At 38.5% G+C, this 21,620-nt stretch overlaps 1 protein-coding gene across 1 annotated transcript in view; it reads right to left on the reverse strand.

Annotated features, from left to right (window-relative positions):
- The window catches only part of LOC127854559 (protein inturned-like), a 44,391-nt gene that overhangs the window by 8,031 nt on the left and 14,740 nt on the right, over nucleotides 1-21,620 (reverse strand). Inside the window, exons 5-17 of the mRNA XM_052389622.1 lie at nucleotides 21,338-21,595; nucleotides 19,591-19,703; nucleotides 17,661-17,828; nucleotides 15,041-15,218; nucleotides 14,064-14,117; nucleotides 13,012-13,074; nucleotides 11,867-12,085; nucleotides 9,224-9,381; nucleotides 5,088-5,197; nucleotides 2,304-2,476; nucleotides 1,311-1,405; nucleotides 835-1,027; nucleotides 193-323 (exon numbers count right to left, since the gene is read on the reverse strand). Coding sequence (XP_052245582.1) covers nucleotides 193-323; nucleotides 835-1,027; nucleotides 1,311-1,405; nucleotides 2,304-2,476; nucleotides 5,088-5,197; nucleotides 9,224-9,381; nucleotides 11,867-12,085; nucleotides 13,012-13,074; nucleotides 14,064-14,117; nucleotides 15,041-15,218; nucleotides 17,661-17,828; nucleotides 19,591-19,703; nucleotides 21,338-21,595 — 1,913 coding nt within the window. The remainder of the gene's footprint in view (nucleotides 1-192; nucleotides 324-834; nucleotides 1,028-1,310; nucleotides 1,406-2,303; nucleotides 2,477-5,087; nucleotides 5,198-9,223; nucleotides 9,382-11,866; nucleotides 12,086-13,011; nucleotides 13,075-14,063; nucleotides 14,118-15,040; nucleotides 15,219-17,660; nucleotides 17,829-19,590; nucleotides 19,704-21,337; nucleotides 21,596-21,620) is intronic.

A 21,620-nucleotide genomic window follows, 5' to 3' on the forward strand; every position in this document is an offset into this window, starting at 1 on the left:
TGTTTCATTTATAGGTCTCTCCTACACCAAAATCCAGTGTAGGTGGAGTTTTTTCCCGGATAAGCCTCCGCGAACTGCACAGGCTAAAATGGGATTACACAAAGCGCACATGCATTAAACCCAGTTTTCCCAGAGGGATGCTCAAATGATGCCCCACCCATATCCCACTAAGACATGATGCCCAACTCTCACCCTATGACCCAGTATCGGCCCACTGTGGGGGGTCTCTTGGTGTCAGCCCCAGGTCCCAGCTGGCACGTGAACATCACCCCCTCCTCCATCAAGGCTCCACACTGACCCTCAGACCGTGCATCTGTGTTCCGCTGAAAACAAAAGTACACATATGGGCATGTGCGTGAAGTGTTGTCCCAGATCAGTCTGTGCAGTAAGCACAGGCTAATCAGGGACGACAATTTCTGCTAATATGAATTTTTTCGTTTTAAAGTAGTCTCTTCTATACAAAAATCAAGTCTCAGCAGAAAGTGTCGTACCTGGTAAGCCTGTGCAGCCAATTAACATTTTACTTCAAATTTATTTTATTAGTATTACACTATATGAAATTGTGGAAAAAAAAGAAGTATATTAAAAGTCATATCTCAAACGATCAGGAAGTATGTATTATATAGTGTAAACACAGACTGAAATCCAATCAAATTTGGACAGAGCAAAAATCCCCCCTATTTGTGTTTGTTTATCTGTAAAAGGTAAAAATTTGCTTATCATTTAAAGAATAGTGGATTCTTAAACAGTTCCCACAGAAATAAATGAATAGAGAACAAAATTCAATCCTTAATGCCTTCCACCCCCATACAAATCCCTGTTAACAAATCATACTGTTTTAGAGAGTCTGTTGGCAAACGTCTCGCGTATTCTCAGACTCGAGGCATAGAAGTTGTAGAGCACATGTTTGTGGGTGGGGCTAGCCTGGACTGCAGACAGGTCGTGGGGGGAGGGGCTGACCAACACACCCTCAAAGCTGTCATACGTCATGTAGTGTAGTAACTGGTTGTGAAGTCCACGCGTTAACCTGAAATACATTGTACACATATAGATGGTATACATGAACTGATCAAGATCTAGTCAGAAGTCTGTAAGTATGTTAATTAATACAACAAATAAATACTAGTATGTTTTGTTTGAAATTTTATCACTAACAAACAACAAAATAGCAACATTTATTATTTAATGTCATTGGCAGTAAATAGCAAATGCCATTCTGTAGGAAAATGCCATCTCGAACCTTCAGTTATATACATAAATGAAATCACAAAACAGAAAAAGAATCATAATTATCTGCAGCTTGCACTAACTTGATATCACAGTTGATTCTTCCATTTTCCCTGCTGAAACTTCTGTTTACACTTTCACTTTCTGATGCCGTTTTTAAAGGGGTTTTCACCTGAATCTGAAACAATACAAACTCATTTTTATTGGATATTAAGAGTGATTTTTTTTACGAGAAAATCTGGGTGTTTGAAAAGTGAGTCACATAATCTATGTGCAGTGGATTTAATAGTTGAAACTAAAACAGTTACATAGAAGCCTATACATGTATTCAACTTAATCCAAATTACATGATAATTTTTGTGTCTGGTGCATCAAATTTCTATGTCGTTTTTACAAAGCAAAATCAAAGACATAGTTTTCTTTTTCTGCCCATAGTACTACAATAAGTAGTCATAATGGTGTTAATAAATTTGCAAAATATATGGAATATTAATAAATTTGGAACAACAACAATAATCTATGAGCAGTTGATATAATATTGGGAACTTAAGAGTTAAATGGTGGCCTATATTCCACTTTATCCAAATTTAGTAAAGTAAAAATTAAAACCTTATAGTAAACACTTTTGCTTTTGTGGATTTTTTTCGTTTAAAGGAAGTCTCTTCTAAAGGAAAATTGTTAAGGCAAAAAGTGTTTGTCCCTGATTAGCCTGTGCAGACAGCCACACAATCATGTATAGGAAAAAAGTGTTTGTCCCTGATTAGCCTGTGCAAACAGCCAGGCGTGTATTGGCAGAAAGTGTTTGTCCCTGATTAGCCTGTGCAAACAGCCAGGCGTGTATTGGCAGAAAGTGTTTGTCCCTGATTAGCCTGTGCAAACAGCCAGGCGTGTATTGGCAGAAAGTGTTTGTCCCTGATTAGCCTGTGCAAACAGCCAGGCGTGTATTGGCAGAAAGTGTTTGTCCCTGATTAGCCTGTGCAAACAGCCAGGCGTGTATTGGCAGAAAGTGTTTGTCCCTGATTAGCCTGTGCAGACAGCGAGGCTGATATGATTCAAGCCTGTTGTCCAATCCTTACCTTGTTCAAGCTGTGCATGCTACCAGAGGAGTCATTTGATCCAAAGGAAATCCTGCTACCCTGGCGATGAATCAGAGGGGCGCCATTGGGTGTATGGACGGACAGGCGGTCTGGCGCCACATTGGGTGTATGGATGGATGTACTGATGGACACGCGGTCCGCGTCTTCTGAAACTTTACACATGGCAAACACACTCTGAATTTCTGATTCATACAAGAAATATCCTAATTTACACATTATGAATACATTTAAGAGGTCGCAGTGGTGTAGTGGATATGGTGTCCGCCTAGCGAACGGGAGGTCACGGGTTCGATCCCCATTGTGGGAGCGCTCCAAGGTCGCAGTGGTGTAGTGGATATGGTGTCCGCCTAGCGAACGGGAGGTCACGGGTTCGATACCCACTGTGGGAGCGCTCCAAGGTAGCAGTGGTGTAGTGGATATGGTGTCCGCCTAGCGAACGGGAGGTCACGGGTTCGATCCCCACTGTGGGAGCGCTCCAAGGTCGCAGTGGTGTAGTGGATATGGTGTCCGCCTAGCGAACGGGAGGTCATGGGTTCGATCTCCACTGCGGGAGCGATCTTTAGATTTCCCCCATAGACACCAAGTACTGGTTTTAGTCCCAGGAAACGGACTCAAGAGTTTCAAATAAGCCTTAGGCTTTCTATGCAATCGAGCTAAAATTAATATGCTTAAACTAATACATTTTAGTTCAATGTTCAATTTTTAACAAATTGACATGCCATTTCTGTACATTATTCAACCGAACCAAAAACTATGAATAAACAAGCAAATTCGTTTAAATGATATCCCCCACCAATATACTTCTGGACACAACAGTTTTCTGGACAGATGGACAACGCCAAGGTGCATCATCTTCTTATCCATATATATATACTCATACCAAGTTTCAATGAAATCCGTCAAAGCACTTCCAAGATATGGCTCCGGACACACACAAAAGCATTTTTTCAAGATACAAAGGGCCATTACTCCATTATTAACAGATGGTGTACAATGCCATTTGGCGTGCATCATCCTCTTATCAATATATATACTCATACCAAGTTTCAATGAAATCCGCCAAAGCACTTCCAAGATAAGGTTCCGGACACAAAAGTGCCAGACTGACGAACAGAAGGACGGAAAGATCGACAGACCGACAACGCCATAAATATATCCATCTGCCTATGGCCGGGGATAACAAACATCAATTTTACCAGTAATTGGTAAGTTTCTTATACTTGATGGATGTCTGTTGGCCAACATGACCATCCCATTTTCACTCTTGCTTTTAATTTTCTCACAAGCTGAACCCAGTACATGTTTGGCATTTGACCTTTAGTGTGACCATTACATTTTCCGAAGGGGTGACACAAACTGTCCACAGGGTGAACATTTTTTGGTAAATTAGGGCTAGGGTTAAAATTGCTTGATGAGTGATGATGTACAGTCCTGATAGGATGTTTTATGGCCAAATTTTACTTCTGACCTTTGAGTGCAACCTTAACCCATTCATGCCTAGCGTACTGAAAAAAGGACATTGCAAACAGCGTAGACCCAGATGAGACGCCGCATAATGCGGCGTCTCATCTGGGTCTGCGCTGTTTGATTAAATGAATTTCTTTATGAAATATTCTAAATATAGAAATAAATACACTTGACACCCCTAATTTTGGAAATAAATTGATCCAATTTAGAAGGATGGGAGAGTCCACTGGGCATAAATGGGTTAACCTTATTGGTAGGGTCACTGATGCTACATGCCATACGTTTTCTTCTCATGGTGGACATTTTTAGTTTGTTATTTTTAAATTACATGATATGCGATGCAGTTACACTCAGGAACAACTTCTTAGGGACAACTTCAACCTTTAACCCTCTATGTGTGACCTCAACCTTTGAGGTAGAAAAAAGGTGTTACATAATTCACAATGTTTCCTAAAGGTGATCATATCTTGTATGTTATTTATAAATTGAATGTTGCATGACAAATTAAAGTCCCAACAAGCTGTATTATGGCCAAACTTGACCTTTGACCTATAGAATGACCTTCACAGCTGAGGTAGAAAGTAAGGAGTTCCACGCAACAGACTGTATTCTCTTGCTTTTCTTTGGTGGTAAGATATTTGAAATTGCATGATAAATAGCAAACTTACAGTCTGGACAAGCAGTTTTTATGGCAAAATTATATCTTTGACCTCTAAGATTGGCCTTGACTTTTGAAGGAAGAGAGACAGGTGTAGAAAGCATAATTCTGTCTCAAAATGGTGGTATTTTGTGGTATGTTAATTTAAAATTGCGTGACAAAGTTACTGTCAAGACAAGCTGTTGTATAGCAATATTACATCTTTAAACTTCAAGTGTGACAATGACCTTTAGGAAGGTGAACAAGTTTTACATGCAACATATTGTCTAACAATTGCAAACCTTTGGTATAATTATTGTAAATTTGCACAACAAATGCCAAAGTAACTGTCTAGATAAGCTGTGATGCGCCAAAAGAAACAACAATGCACTCACACACATACACTCCACTATTGTGATTGCTGTATCAAGCTCAAGAAAAAGCATATTACTAATAGCAAAAAAAATAGAAAGACATAAAAATGTATTTTATGTATTGATGAAATATATAACTCCAGTAGACAACCTGAAAAGTTACCAGCAGAAAAATTCTGTATACCTTAAAATGAGGTAAACTTTCCTACATATAACTATGACATTGGTCCAGAGATGAATGTACAATTGTTAGCAAGCCGTTACATTAAATACATATTTACCTACCTTTTCTAGGAGATGGGGTAGCTGTTGTTTGTGAGACATTTCCACTTAAATAAGCTTGTTTCTCTGAGTTTATAGACACCAAGCAGGGTCCAGATTGCACCGAGAACAATCTGAAAATACAACATTACATTAATGGAGATTGAACATCTTGCTTCAAATAATGTGTCTAAAATTTGCTTTTTCAATTCCTTTACCCTAAAAGTCATGTTTTTAGGCTTCAAATTAAATGTCTACAGTAATTTTGTCACAAACTAGAAATGCCTAGCAATCGGGGGGTCATGGGTTCGATCCCCATTCGGGTGCGTTCTCTCGATCTTCCCGTAAGACACCAAGTACTGGTTATATGCCCAGGAAACGGACTCGAGAGCGTTTCATGTAAGCCTGAGGCTTTTGATGCCATCAAGCTAAAATAAATAGGTTAAAACTAAATTAGAAATGTTAATACTTATACAAATGTTTTTACTTATTTGACCACCAATAAAAGGTGAAGGGCCATATTCTCAGAGGGTTGTATATAAAACTTTGTTATTAGACTTAAAGACAATAATAGAGATATAGAGAAAATTAATTTATTTCAGTGTAAGATTGTATTTTCATTTTTTGAATGGCCATATAAAACATATTTTCTTTGAGTGGCACAGCAATACATCAACCACAATTAATCTATTACATGATTTTGTAGGAAGGATATACAAAATGAGAAATGAGATTGAGCGTCATAATAACAATGTCATTAATATGGCGTCATACAATTTCATGAATGTAGCCCATGATTGCTACAGGAAAATAGTCTTAAGTTTGTGAATCGTTGTCGCCTGATTATATTAATTATTTTATTTTCAAATTTATTTTTCATTCTTTAACAGGCCAAACTTAAGCCTACTATTCTGTACTGAAATATTGTGAAACAAGAGGGCCTGAAAGGCCCAAAGTCGCTCACCTGAGATAACAAGATATTATTGGGATGAATCTTCTGACCAAGTTTCACAAAGATCGGAAAATAAATGTGGCCTCTAGAGTGTTAACAAGGTTTTACTAAAGCCATATAAGGAAAAATGCCCGGTCCCCTGGAAGCCATGTTTTTCAACCAACCGGCATCATTTTTGAACTCGTCCAAGATATTATCGGGATGAATCTTCTGACCAAGTTTCATGAAGATCCGACAGTAAATGTGGCCTCTAGAGTGTTAACAAGATTTTACTATAGCCATATAAGGAAAAATGCCACGCCCCTTGGCAGCCATGTTTTTCAAGCAAACATAATTATTTTTGAACTCATCCAAGATATCATTGACACCAATCTTCTGACCAAATTTCATGAAGATTGGAAAATAAATGTGGCCGCTATAGTGTTAACAAGGTTTTACTATAGCCATATATAGCCGTATAAGGAAAAATGCCCCGCCCCTGGTGGCCATGTTTTTAAAGCCACAAGAACCATTTTTGAACTCATCCAAGATATCATTGGGACAAATCTTCTGACCAAGTTTCATGATGATCGGCAAAATAATGTGACCTCTAGAGTGTTAACAAGGTTTTACTATAGCCATATAAGGAAAATAGCCCCGCCCCCGTGGTGGCCATGTTTTTCAACCAACCAGCATCATTTTTGAACTCGTCCAAGATATTATTGGGATGAATCTTCTGACCGAGTTTTTTGAAGATCGGACTATAAATGTGGCCTCTAGCGTGTTAACAAGATTTTACTATAGCCTTATATAGCCATATAGAAAAAATGCCCCGCCCCTTGGCGGCCATGTTTTTCAAGCAAACATAACTATTTTCGAACTCATCCAAGATGTCATTAAGAAAAATCTTCTGAACATATTTCATCAAGATTGGACAATTAATGTGGCCTCAAGAGTGTTAACAAGGTTTTACTATATATAGCCATATAATGAACAAGGGACAAAATTGTCACAAAACCAGGTTTTCATTGTGAAAAAAAAATCTGATAAAGGGAGAAAACTCAAACTGAACTTTTGAAATGACCAAAAAAAATGAACCCCCTTTGTAAGTTTTTTTTTTTTTTTTAATCTATTTTTAGTCGTGGCAACCTTGACATTGGAGATATTGACGTGATTCTTTCGTGGGACACACCGTCCCATGATGGTGAACAAATGTGCCAAATGATTTTAAAATCTCACAATGAATGACATAGTTATGGCCAGGACAAGCTCATTTATGGCCATTTTTGACCTTTGAACTCAAAGTGTGACCTTGACCATGGAGATATCAACGTAATTATTTCGCGCGACACACCGTCCAATGATGGTGAACAAATGTGCCAAATGATTTTAAAATCTGACGATGAACGACATAGTTATGGCTCGGACAAGCTCATTTATGGCCATTTTTGACCTTTGAACTCAAAGTGTGACCTTGACCTTGGAGATATCGACGTAATTATTTCGCGCGACACACCGTCCAATGATGGTGAACAAATGTGCCAAATGATTTTAAAATCTGACAATGAACGACATAGTTATGGCCCGGACAAGCTTATTCCGCCAGCCCGCCAGCCCGCCAGCCAGCCAGCCCGCCAGCCAGCCAGCCAGCCCGCCCGCATTCGCCAATCTAATAACCAGTTTTTTCCTTCGGAAAACCTGGTTAAAAATGCCCCGCCCCTGGCGGCCATGTTTTTAAACCAACCGTCACCATTTTCAAACTCATCCAAGATATTATTGGGATGAATCTTCTGACCAAGTTTCATGAAGATTAGACAATAAATGTAGCCTCTAGAGTGTTAACAAGATTTTACTATAGCCATATATAGGTATATAAGGAACAAGATGCGTTTGTGAAACACAATGTCCCCCTATATGTTTGACCTTGAAGGATGACCTTGACCTTGTGAAGGATGACCTTGACATTGACCTTAAACCACTCAAAATGTGCAGCTCCATGAGATACACATGCATGCCAAATATCAAGTTGCTATGTTCAATATTGCAAAAGAATTCATAAAATAAGCGATTTGGGCCACATAAATTTGACCTCTGACCTTGAAGGATGACCTTGACCTTGACCTTTCACCACTCAAAATGTGCAGATCCATGAGATGCACATGCATGCCAAATATCAAGTTGCTATCTTCAATATTGCAAAAATATTAATAAAATAAGCGATTTGGGCCACATATATTTGACCTCTGACCTTGAAGGATGACCTTGAGCTTTCACCACTCAAAATGTGCAGCTCCATGAGATACACATGCATGCCAAATATCAAGTTGCTATCTTCAATATTGCAAAAGTATTCATAAAATTAGCGATTTTGGCCACATATATTTGACCTCTGACCTTGAAGGATGACCTTGACCTTTCACCACTCAAAATGTGCAGCTTCATGAGATACATATGCATGCCAAATATGACGTTGCTATCTTCAATATAGCAAAAGTTATTGCAAAATGTTAAAGTTGGCGCAAACAGACAGACAGACCAACGGACCAACAGACAGACAGGGCAAAAACAATATGTCCCCCACTACTATAGTGGGGGACATAAAAATGCCCCGCCCCTTCGCAGCCATGTTTTTCAAGCAAAGGTTACCATTTTTTAACTCATCCAAGATATCAGTGGGACAAATCTTCTCAGCAAGTTTCATGAAGATTTGAAAATAAATGTGGCCTCTAGAGTGTTAACAAGGTTTACTATAGCCATATATGGAAAAATGCCCCACCCCCTGGCGGCCATGTTTTTCAACCAACCAGCATCATGTTCGAACTCATCCAAGATATTATTGGGATGAATCTTCTGACCAAGTTTCATGAAGATCAGACAATAAATGTGGCCTCTAGAGTGTTAACAAGATTGTACAATTGCCATATATAGCCATATAAGGAAAAATGCCCCGCCCCTTGGCAGCCATGTTTTTCAAGCAACATTACCATTTTCAAACTCATCAAAGATATCATTGAGACCAATAAATGTGCCCTCTAGAGAGTAAACAAGGCAAATGTTGACGCCGCACAATTCACAACGCACAACGGACGACGGACAAAAGGCGATCACAAAAGCTCACCATGAGCACCCATGAGCACGTTGTGCTCAGGTGAGCTAAAAAACTGAAACTTAAAATTACAATAGAACAATGAGGGCTTAAGATATGACCCCTGGCTGCCAGATGTCTCACCTCTCTGAACACTGCAACTCAATGTCTGTATCGTCCAGGTCCAACTGGGCCAGCGTATCTCTCGACTGGTCAGTGAGGAACTGGAACATTGGGGCCTGGCCCTTCACTGGGGCCGCATAGCTCCCCGCCTCCAGGAGGGTACACAGCAGGAAGTGACGCTACACAAAATAATTATTTTTTTAGTGTTGACATGAATATTCAGTATTTAATCGGACCACTTCTTTACTGAGCAGGCTACAAGTCAGTAAATCAATAAAGACCTGGTTCTGAGAAACAGGGCTTAATGTATATGCGTAAACTGTTGTCCCTGATTAGCCTGTGCATTCCTGTTCATGAGCATGATGTGTTAAGATCTTTTTATTTCCCACTATCAATGTTTTCATTATTTGAACTGCCCATTAGGACTAGCTTTTTAAACAAAACTAAAATTGCCACAGTAATAGCTTAGGGGATGCCTTAGAACAAGAGGGCCTGAAAGGCCCAAAGTCGCTCACCTGAGATAACAAGATATTATTGGGACAAATCTTTTGACCAAGTCTCAGGAAGATCGGAAAATAAATGTTGCCTCTAGAGTGTTGACAAGGTTTTACTATAGCCATATAAGAAAAAATGCCCCACCCCCTGGCAGCCATGCTTTTCAACCAATCGGCATCATTTTTGAACTCGTCCAAGATATTGTCGGATGAATCTTCTGACCAAGTTTCATGAAGATCGGACAGTAAATGTGGCCTCTAGAGTGTTAACAAGATTTTACTATAGCCATATAAGGAAAAATGCCCAGCCCCTTAGAAGCCATTTTTTTCAAGCAAACGTAATTATTTTCGAACTCCTCCAAGATATCATTGAGACCAATCTTCTGACCAAATTTCATGAAGATTGGAAAATAAATGTGGCCTCTAGAGTGTTAACAAGGTTTTACTATAACCATATATAGCCATATTAGGAAAAATGCCCCACCCCTGGTGGCCATGTTTTTAAAGCAACCAAAACCATTTTCGAACTCATCCAAAATATCATTGGGACAAATCTTATGACCAAGTTTCACGAAGATCGGAAAATAAATGTGGCCTCTAGAGTGTTAACAAGGTTTTACTATAGCCATATAAGGAAAAATGCCCCGCCCCCTGGCAGCCATGTTTTTGAACCAACTGCAATCATTTTTGAACTCCTCCAAGATATTATTGGGATGAATCTTCAGACCCAGTTTCATGAAGATCGGGCTATAAATGTGGCCTCTAGAGTGTTAACAAGATTTTACTATAGCCTTATATAGCCATATAAGGAAAAATGCCCCGCCCCTTGGCGGCCATGTTTTTCAAGCAAACGTAACCATTTTTGAACTCATCCAAGATATCATTAAGACAAATCTTCTGACCATATTTCATCAAGATTGGACAATAAATGTGGCCTCTATAGTGTTAACAAGGTTTTACTATATATAGCCATATAAGGAAAATTGCCCCGCCCCCTGGCAGCCATGTTTTTAAACCAACCGGCATCATTTTCGAACTCGTCCAAGATATTTTTGGGATGAATCTTCTGACCAACTTTCATGAAGATTGGACAATAAATGTGGCCTCAAGAGTGTTATCAAGATTTTACTATAGCCATATATAGCCATATAAGGAAAAATGCACCGCCCCTTGGCAGCCATGTTTTTCAAGCAAAGGTTACCATTTCTGATCTCATTCAAGATATCATTGGGACAAATCTTCTCAGCAAGTTTCATGAAGATCGGAAAATAAATGTGGCCTCTAGAGTGTTAACAAGGTTTTACAATAGCCATATAAGGAAAAATGCCCCGCCCCCTGACAGCCATGTTTTTCAACCAACCAACATCATTTTTGAACTCGTCCAAGATATCATTGGGACAAATCTTCTGACCAAGTTTCATGAGGATCGGACAATAAATGTGGCCTCTAGAGTGTTTACAGGATTTTGCTATAGCCATACATGTATATAGCCATATAAGGAAAAAGGCCCAGCCCCTTGGAAGCCATGTTTTTCAAGCAAACGTAACCATTTTCGACCTCATCTAAGATATCATTGAAACCAATCTTCTGACCAAATTTCATGAAGATTGGACAATAAATGTGGCCTCTAGAGAGTGAACAAGGCAAATGTTGACGTCGCACAACGCACGACGGACGACGGACAAAAGGCGATCACAAAAGAATGCTTAAAATTCATTAAATGTTTTCATGTTTCTGTTATCAGTTTTTTTATTTTAAAATGTTAAAAAATACACATATTTCTGAGAGGTTTTGAATTTCATCCTTTTTCAATTTGAAACAGAAATTGTTGTCTTAAATTTTCTGTTGAATAAGGCTCATGTTGAAATTTCTGTTTAGGGCTTAAATTCTTAGGATAACATTGTAAACTGAAATCAGTGCGTAACATTTCTATAAAAGATACATTAGTGTAACATTTAACCCTCGCTTTCTAAATCAGGTGTGCAATGTTGGTACCACCTCTGAGCTCACAAAAATTTGTCACTTCCACAGACACACAGCAAAACTAAGAACTACATGTATTTGCCAAACTTTTTTGCCATTCAAAGGGAAGAAATCAGATAACAGGAGAAAAATTCACACCAATTCTCAATAAGAGACAAGGATTATATTTCTCAAACAGAACACCTACCATACTGACAACAAGCAGGAACCAGCGGGCTCTTGGTTCCCTGTAGCCAGGGATGTCCGGTCCCCGTGCATGACACAGATGAGTGGGGTAAACCTCCTCCCAGAGAACCAGGTCATCCACAGGTTGCCTAGCAACCAGAGCCAGTATGTGGTGGTACTTGAGGTACAGGTGCACGTCCTTGAGGTCCGCGGGACACAGGTGGGAACACAAGACATACTCCTGCAATTGACACACAATGGTTTTAAACCTTTTTATGATACCTGTATATGGCAAGTCCCTGACAATGAATAATTCTCTAATGGCCACATAAATAGAGCCTCACTCAGGGAAAACCGGGCTTTATGCTTGTGCAAAAAGTGTCATCCCACATTAGCCTGTGCAGTCCCAACAGGCTATATCAAGGACAACACATTCAGCCTAAAGTGGATTTTCGTTTGGAAGCGATTTCCTTTAAACCAAAAATTTCATAAACGTGGAAAAAAACATCCCTGAAATAGCCTGTTGTATTACACCCAATATTAACCCTTTCAGTGCGGGAACCGAATTTTGAAGGCCTTTGCAAACAGTTTGGATCCAGATGAGACGCCACAGAACGTGGCGTCTCATCAGGATCCAAACTCACAGAACGTGGTGTCTCATCAGGATCCAAACTGTTTGCTATTCTGATAATATTCTTTGAAAAAAAATCGAAGAAAATGCTAATTTTAGAAATTCAGCAGACGACATTTTAGCAGACGACAAATTTCCCAGCATGCAAAGGGTTAATTTCCTCAAAATTAGGTCAATATCAAGGTCAAAATGTCAGGTGATGTGGGTATATTGATAGTATTCAAAAACAACATCCATGGAAGGATAACTGCTTTATAGCTAGCAAAAAAGGACACTGTCAAGGACAAAATGAGGTCAGGTGATGGAAGTGTTTATCTGCTAATGCCAAGAGGCATAACGATTATAAAATTTTCATAAACACAAGGATACACATTAAAACTAAATTATACATTGAACTGATTAAATATTTCCCCCATAAAACCCTGTATCAAACATCTTTACTAAGAAAAAAGTGGTTCAAATTCAATGTAGACAAAATATCATTAAACAATTAACAATAAAAAATAAAGAATCAAGCCAAGATAATAAATCCATACCTGATAAAACAGACATGATCCCAAAACTCCATACTTCCTTCTTTCATCTTGGTCTATGCCCTCCTAGAAACCAAATGTTTGATGCTTTCATCCCATATTGTGTTTTTCCTTACCACCTTTTGGAATGACACCCATGCACATTTTATGCGAGAAAATCTGCATCACTTTTAGTAAAATTGGAGTTTCATCAACAAGAAAACATGGCTTACTATTTAGAATTGTTAGAATTTTACTTGTTTTCCAGTTCAAATGCAAGTAATATATTGGTAAATACATGTTGCGAATCATTTTGGTGATATTTTGTTGTTATTTGTCATTAATTATGATTTTTATTTTCAGATCGAAAAAGTCCCATTGAATGAGATTGGTAAGGTAGACATTTTGAGTAGCAAGTTTATATGGAGAAAATACATGGCCTGGTATTACTTTTTTACCATTTTGGTAATGGGAGAATTGGGGGTGCTTCAAGTAAGGAAAAATCAAGACATACTGAGCTATTAAATGTTGTATTGTAATATTAAACAACAGCTGTCTTTATCGGAAGACATATGCCCCCGAAAAAACGCTTTTTCGAAACCTAAACGCAGATTTCGAAACCTAAAAACGCGGCCCCTAAGTTCAAGGTAAAGGTCACAGGGTCAAAAATTGTGTGCGTATGAAAAGGCCTTGTCCATATACACATGCATACCAAATATGAAGGTTACATCTGAAGCGACATAAAAGTTATGAGCATTTTTCGAAACCTAAACGCAAAAATTTGACGGAAGGACAGACAGACGGACAGTGCGATCACTATATGCCCGCCTTTGGGGGCATAAAAAAGCATGTTATTAGATCACTTTGGTAATTATATGATTTTTTTGCTATCAAGCATGTTTTCAAGGACCATTTCCAGATTTGCAGAATAAGGATAACTATTAAACCATAAGATGGATATTGTCATGTTCTAATATCAAAGAAGACTTAGAGTATGAAATTGAAATAAGATCAAAAACTTAGTTAGAACTTAAAGAGACAAGCAACTATTTCAAGTTAGGAACATATGTACTCACAATATCACAAAAGTCCTGCGCTTCAAATTCATTTAAAATCTCATCACAGGAAATCTGCAACACAGAAAACACAACACAAATTAATAAATTATCTCAGCTTGTAAAAGTTTTGGTTATAAAATATAGGAAATTAGTTAAAGAGAGGAAAAATAATAATGTAAAAGAAAATGACCCTTAAAGGCTTACTAATTTACAAATAATTTCAAGATATATTTAAGCTCTGCTTTATAAAAAATAAGCCCTAGAAAAGATGAAACTAGTGTTCTAAAAAGGAATAATCACAGGTCTATATACCTATTTGAACGGTAAAACGGGGCTTAAAGCATGTGCGTATAGTTTCGTCCAGATTAGCCTGTGAAGTCCATGTATTTTTTGTTTAAAGGAAGTCTTTTCTTAACCCTTTCAGTGCGGGAACCGAATTTTGAAGGCCTGTGCAAACAGTTTGGATCCAGATGAGACGCCACAGAACGTGGCGTCTCATCAGGATCCAAACTGTTTGCTATTCTGATAGTATTATTTGAAAAAAATTGAAGAAAATGCTAATTTTAGAAATTTAGCAGACGACATTTTAGCAGATGACAAATTTCCCAGCATGCAAAGGGTTAACAAAAATCCAGTCTAGGCGGAAAGTGTTGTCCCTGGTAAGCCTGCATAAATTGCACACACTAATCTGGGACGACACTTTGAACACATGCATTAATCGATGCATAAATCATGCATTAAAGACACATATGTACTACAAGGGGCTACCTTAGGGGATTGCCTGTGTACAAACCCCAGACTGTTACTGCCGGTAAAAGATCAAGGGTCAAGGTTACAAGACAGAGAACTCACTTTTTATTATCTGACAAACAGCCACTTGATGAGCATGGAGTCTACTAGTTCATGTTTATTGAGGCCATATTAGGACACTGCCTTGGTATGAGCCAGATACAATGTGAAGGTCACAAGATCAAGGAAAAGAAAGCATATCTCACCTTGTCATCGGCCGCTAGACGTAGCCACCTGATCCCTGACAAACAGTCCACCAATACCGGCTCTAGTGGGCTGCAGTAGGGGACTGTCTGTGTGTGAACACCCGGTTGCAACACCCGGTACAAGGTCAAGGTCACCAGATCATCCAGCTTACTGTGCAGCTCTCGATCATGGAAAGCTCTGAATGGCAGACAAATATATATTATATAGGTCTCTAACATTATGTGTGAGCTGGATTGCATAAAAATAATTTCATACTTGTGTGTGACATAGGAAAAATCTCAGGGAAGGAACACATAAAGTTTTAACTATAAATAAGATCAACTGAGAAAAAGTGAGCTAAATGACTACACTTTCAGCGTTTGGAATTGTTTGTTTAAATGAGGCCTCTTTGGACCTGGTTCTTGCACAAGATACTCTGTCTGATCACTTCTGAAAATCCATCAATGCTGAAAAATATTGCCTCCAAAACAAGACCTCAGGACTAATGCGTGCAACACTCCGTTTAATCATACTGACTTACGGAGAGTTATTAGAAAATTTATCCATGCTATACAAAGTTATGGTCTGGACAAATAGTTCTCAACCTCATCCTGTCTGCCAAGATGTTCCCATAATAGGGCAGGTTTTTTAAACAGTGATATTAATCAGAGGACAGCGCACTCGACTATTCTAGTGCTTGACAGTATAATGTAAGCCATCATGGGGAAATTGTTAATATTCAATTATTTATTAAACGATCCTTCAAAAATAAAAAAAGGAAAAAAAATAATTTTGGGGGGGGGGAGGGAGGGGGGGTTGAGAGGGGGTATAATGTGGGGTGTAGTAATTTATTAGGCGATCTTTCAAAAAAAAAAGGAAAAAAAAAAGTTTTTTTGGGGGGGTAGTAGGGATAGGGGTATAAGAGGGGGGTATAATGTGGGGTGTGGTAATTTATTAGATGATGTTTAAAAAAACAAGATGTGTTTGTGAAACACAATGTCCCCCTATATGATGTTTGACCTTGTAGGATGACCTTGACCCTTTACCACTCAAAATGTGCAGCTCCATGAGATACACATGCATTTCAAATATAAAATTGCTAGCTTCAATATTGCAGAATTGACATCACATGAGCAATTTTGACCCATATATTTGACCTTGAAGGATGACCTTGACCTTTCACCACTCAAAATGTGCAGCTCCATGAGATACACATGCATGCCGAATATCAAGTTGCTATCTTCAATATTGCAAAAGTATTCATATAATTAGCGATTTGGGCCACATATATTTGACCTCTGACCTTGAAGGATGACCTTGACCTTTCACCACTCAAAATGTGCAGCTCCATGAGATACACATGCATGCCAAATATCAAGTTGCTATCTTCAATATTGCAAAAGTACTCATAAAATGAGCGATTTTGGCCACATATATTTGACATCTGAACTTGAAGGATGACCTTGACCTTGACCTTTCACCACTCAAAATGTGCAGCTCCATGAGATACATATGCATGCCAAATATCAAGTTCCTATCTTCAATATTGCAAAAGTTATTGAAAATGTTGAAGTTGGCGCAAACCAACCAACCAACCAACCAACCAACCAACAGACCTACCAACCAACAGACCAACAGACAAGGCAAAAACAACATGTCCCCCACTACTATAGTGGGGGAACATAAAAAAAATGGGGGGGGGGGGTAGGGGGGGTAGGGGGGTGAGAGGGGGGTATAATGTGGGGTGGGGTAATTTATAAGATGATGTTTAAAAAAAAATGGGGAGGAGGTTGGGGGGGGGATTCTGGGAAGGGGCGTGGGGTATTGTTTGGGTGGAATCAATTGTGGTATTCAGGTAAGTGTTGTTTTGTCAAAGTAATAATAAAATGTGATAATAAATAAAGAAGTTATGGCAATTTAAGCAAAATGTTCAATTATCAAAGTGTAAAAGGGGCCATAATTATGTCAAAATGCTAGATACAGTGGTCTGCTCTTGTTTATAGGTTGGGGTCATGTTGGTAAACAAGTATGCAACATATAAGCAATATGTCAAAGGATATAGGAAATATTTAGGTAGTACGCAAACTTTAACATAGAATATTGATAAATCTAAGTATAAAAGGGGCAATAATTATGACAAAATGCTTGATATAGTTGTCTACTCTTGTTTATAGGTTGGGATGATGTTGGTAAACAAGTATGCAAAATATGAAAGCTATATGTCAAGGGACAATGAAAATAAATGAGGTAGCACGAAAACTTTAACATTTGCTGCATATTCTAAGTGGAAAAGGGGCCATAACTATAACAAAATACTTGAAAGAGTTGTCTGCTCTTGTTTATAGGTTGGGGTCATGTTGGTAAACAAGTATGCAAAATATGAAAGCAATATGTCAAGGGACAAAGAAAATATTTGGGGTAGTACAAAAACTCTTACATTTGCACGCTAACGCAGACGCTAACGCAGATGCAGGCGCAGGGGTGAGAAGGATAGCTCCACTATATATATATTTTATATATAATAGTCGAGCTAAAAAGTAAAATAAACATTTAATCATCTCAGAAAAGAGTTTATTAAATCATCAACTACACATTATATAGTCGTTAAACAAATGACCCTAGGGAGGTAGCTAAACTAACCTTTGAACAGAGCCGTATAACACTTGCACAACTTGTATGAGATCACTGAAGATATTGTGCACGTAGAAGGCAGGGACAGACTCCTCAGGTAGGGCCAGTAACCACACATCTTGCTCCCCTTTCCAGTAGACTATGTTGTTGTTGCGACCCCTGTACTGTACACACGTCCTGGAATTTACCAGTATATACGGGTTAGTTGAGGTCTGAGTTGACCAAATGAGTCTCCTCCCTCTTGGAAAACAGGACTTAATGTATGTGCGTAAAGTGTAGTCCCATTGCTTACTGTATGTGCGTAAAGTGTAGTCCCATTGCTTACTGTATGTGCGTAAAGTGTAGTCCCATTGCTTACTGTATGTGCGTAAAGTGTAGTCCCATTGGAAAACAGGGCTTACTGTATGTGCGTAAGTGTAGTCCCATTGCAAAACAGGGCTTACTGTATGTGCGTAAAGTGTAGTCCCATTGCTTACTGTATGTGCGTAAAGTGTAGTCCCATTGCTTACTGTATGTGTGTAAAGTGTAGTCCCTTTGCTTACTGTATGTGTGTAAAGTGTAGTCCCATTGCTTACTGTATGTGCGTAAAGTGTAGTCCCTTTGCTTACTGTATGTGTGTAAAGTGTAGTCCCATTGCTTACTGTATGTGCGTAAAGTGTAGTCCCATTGCTTACTGTATGTGTGTAAAGTGTAGTCCCATTGCTTACTGTATGTGCGTAAAGTGTAGTCCCATTGCTTACTGTATGTGTGTAAAGTGTAGTCCCATTCAAGCCAGTGCAGTCCTCACAGGCTAATCCGGGATGACACTTTCCAATATTATGGAACTTTTTGTTTATGAGAGGTCTCTTCTAAACAAAGATCCAGTGATGGTGGAACTCAGACTGCACAGGCTTATCAGGGACGACTATTGACACACATGCAGTAAGCCCAGTTGGCCCAGCATGAGGCTCAAATATAGGTCGCTATTCTAGTGGTAAATGAAGCCCATGGTTGTTAAAGCCAAATGATTCATATCCATGAACAAACTAAAAGTTGCAGCAATATATAAGGATCAGCAGGCTAAAGTAAGTTTCTGTACGCAAGTATCACCTGTGCCCTGATCCTGAAAAAACTTCATAAATGCTAGCTTTGTTGGGAGAGCACTGAACAACAAATCTATGGATAGTGCTTTGGATTTTCAGCCAAACCATGTTCTTTGATTGGTAATGAAACCCGTACAATTCTCTTCACCACTGATTCAAGTGGATCAAGCTGTCAGTTTCTGTAGGTGCATTTAGTACTGAACAAACCAGCTTACCAAGGACAAAGGAGTAGGGTGACTGACATACGTTATGTCATGAAAAGACTGTTAAAGACAGCCAAAAAAGTATATAGCAACTGATAGAACTACAGCTTTGTCACCTTTTTTACTCATTCACCCCTACAACTTTTTGACAAGTATTGCAGTCACCCCATTGATAAGATCATGGGCACAAAGGTCAGGAATAATTGGATCAATTTGTAAAAGAAGACATCCACAAAGAACTTTACCACATAAAAGTTTACAATCTATATATTTCCAGGTCCCAGGTTGACGAAAACCGAATATTAAAGTGTCAACACAGGGGTTTTTTTTGGCCCAATTTTATAGCCGAAATTCAGCTATGTTACCAAATTTTTTTTTTGTTAGAAAGAAATGTCTAATGTGTATTTTATCTCAATTTTAATTCAATTGCATCTAACAAAGTATTATATGATTTTGTTCTTTTTTTTTGAATGATTATAAGAGTAATTTCAAATTTAGTATTTCCCTAATCAGTGGACTTTTTGTGTGGAAAAAAAGGCTAATGAATTTATTTTCCCAATTTCATGAAAATGATGATAGAATTCCCCATTCCAAAGCCATGGGCTATCTTCCCAAAAAGTGGAGAAAAAAAACCTGCAACAAGAAGTTTCTTACATCTTTGCAGTGTTACTGGTTACGTCAGGCAGCATTCCAGCCAAAGTCAGACACAGTCCACGCAGCTCTACAAGCTTGTTGTCCTCATGTGGAAACTGGTATACCACGTCAACCTGAAAAACACCATTGCCCAATCAACTTGACATTGGGTGTTTTATGTAGGAAACAAATTGAAAAGGTACAAAGGGGTTGTACTGAGCTAGAATTTAAAATCTTTACATATGATGTGGTGGCATAAAACCCTGGACCGTCTTACTCAATTATCACAGACATATTTATCATGTGTAAAATACAATGTACATATTAAAATAAAATATGTTATCTAAATATTGCTGAATGTATTTAATAATTTATCGTGGCCTGTGTCAAACATTCATCAAACTCAATCAAATGAAGTAAATATTGTTTAACAAGAGATGCGTTTGTCAGAAACACAATGCCCCCTACTGCGCCGCTTTGTTAAAAAAAATTATTATTATATCCCTTTAAAAACAATGGCTGTTTGTAAAACATGCATGCCCCCCTATATGGGCTGTGAGTTGTAGTGAGAGCTCTTGTGTGAACTCAGGTTTTGTCACTGAGAATTTGACGTTTGACCTAGCGACTTTGGAATCAGTAGGGGTTAAGTTATAGAGATATAAGAATAACACATAATAGAAGTATAAAATAAATGTATGTTAAAGTATATGAAACTTATTATTTGTCATAATTAAGGCCCGTGTTAGGTTTATTTTAAAGGCTTTGGAAACAGCTGTGTTTAAGTTAATTATTTTTTATTAGTATTTTTTATATAAGCTTGTAAAATCATTTTACTATTTCAGGTCACTGTGACCTTGACCTTTGACCTAGTGACCTGAAAATCAATAGGGGTCATCTGCGAGTCATGATCAATCTACCTATGAAGTTTCATGATCCTAGGCCTATGCGTTCTTGAATTATCATCCGAAAATCATTTTACTATTCGGGTCACCGTGACCTTGACCTTTGACCTAGTGACCTCAAAATCAATAGGGGTCATCTGCAAGTCATGATCAATGTACCTATGAAGTTTCATGATCCTAGGCCCCAGCGTTCTTGAGTTATCGTCTGACAACCACCTGGTGGACCGACCGACTGACATGAGCAAAGCAATATACCCCCTCTTCTTCGAAGAGGGGCATAAATATTACTTCCCTTGTGAAAATGATCTGTACCTGCCAAATGATATATAAAAATTATCTCCCTTTAAAGCTTGTTACTTCCCTTGGATTTTTGTTTTACCATAGACCTTGAAGGATGACCTTCACCACTCAAAATGTGCAGCTCCTTGAGATATACATGCATAACAAATATCAAGTTGCTACAATATTGCAAAAGTTAGGGCAAATGTTAAAGTTTTCGGATGGACCCACAGACTGACAGACTGAGGGACAGTTAAACTGCTAAATGCCACCCTACCAGGGGCATAAAAATAGCAAATATTGTCATGAAAATGTAGCTCATTGAATTAAAATGGTATAACTATGTTTGTTTTCGTCTTTTCCAGAGAAAAGGCAGGTGGGGTAATATATTCATTTTTAAAATATATAAAATAAAAAATTAAGCATGCTCTAAAGCCATTATGTAAAGAGGATATTAACCACTAATCTATCTACACAAATTCGTCATTTTCCTCTAGCCCAATTTTTTTAGAAAGCCAAAACTTTCTGGCTAGTTCATATTGGTTATATTTGATAAACAAAAACTTGTTCTCCATTTTTGTACTTACTTTTGAATTTTCAGATTGACCAGCCATGGTTAAGTACATAACAGCAACCAAATAATGCCCTATAGAGTCCATGACGACAGGCCTCGACTCTCCGGTCGTCGTGGCAACCAGGTCAAGGCGTGTCTCACTCCAGGAGCCCGGGGGTGGGGGTCTGGGTGGGGGGGTACAGCGATGATGGAGGGGGATGTGGGGTGGCACAGGGGGAGGGGTTGATGACTTTGGCCCAATCACCACCGGAGACTGGAATGTCAGCTTTACCTGTGTATCAAAGAAAACACTTTGT

The sequence above is a fragment of the Dreissena polymorpha genome, chromosome 13 (genome assembly GCF_020536995.1).
Source record: "Dreissena polymorpha isolate Duluth1 chromosome 13, UMN_Dpol_1.0, whole genome shotgun sequence".
In the NCBI taxonomy this organism is placed as follows: Eukaryota; Metazoa; Mollusca; class Bivalvia; order Myida; family Dreissenidae; genus Dreissena; species Dreissena polymorpha.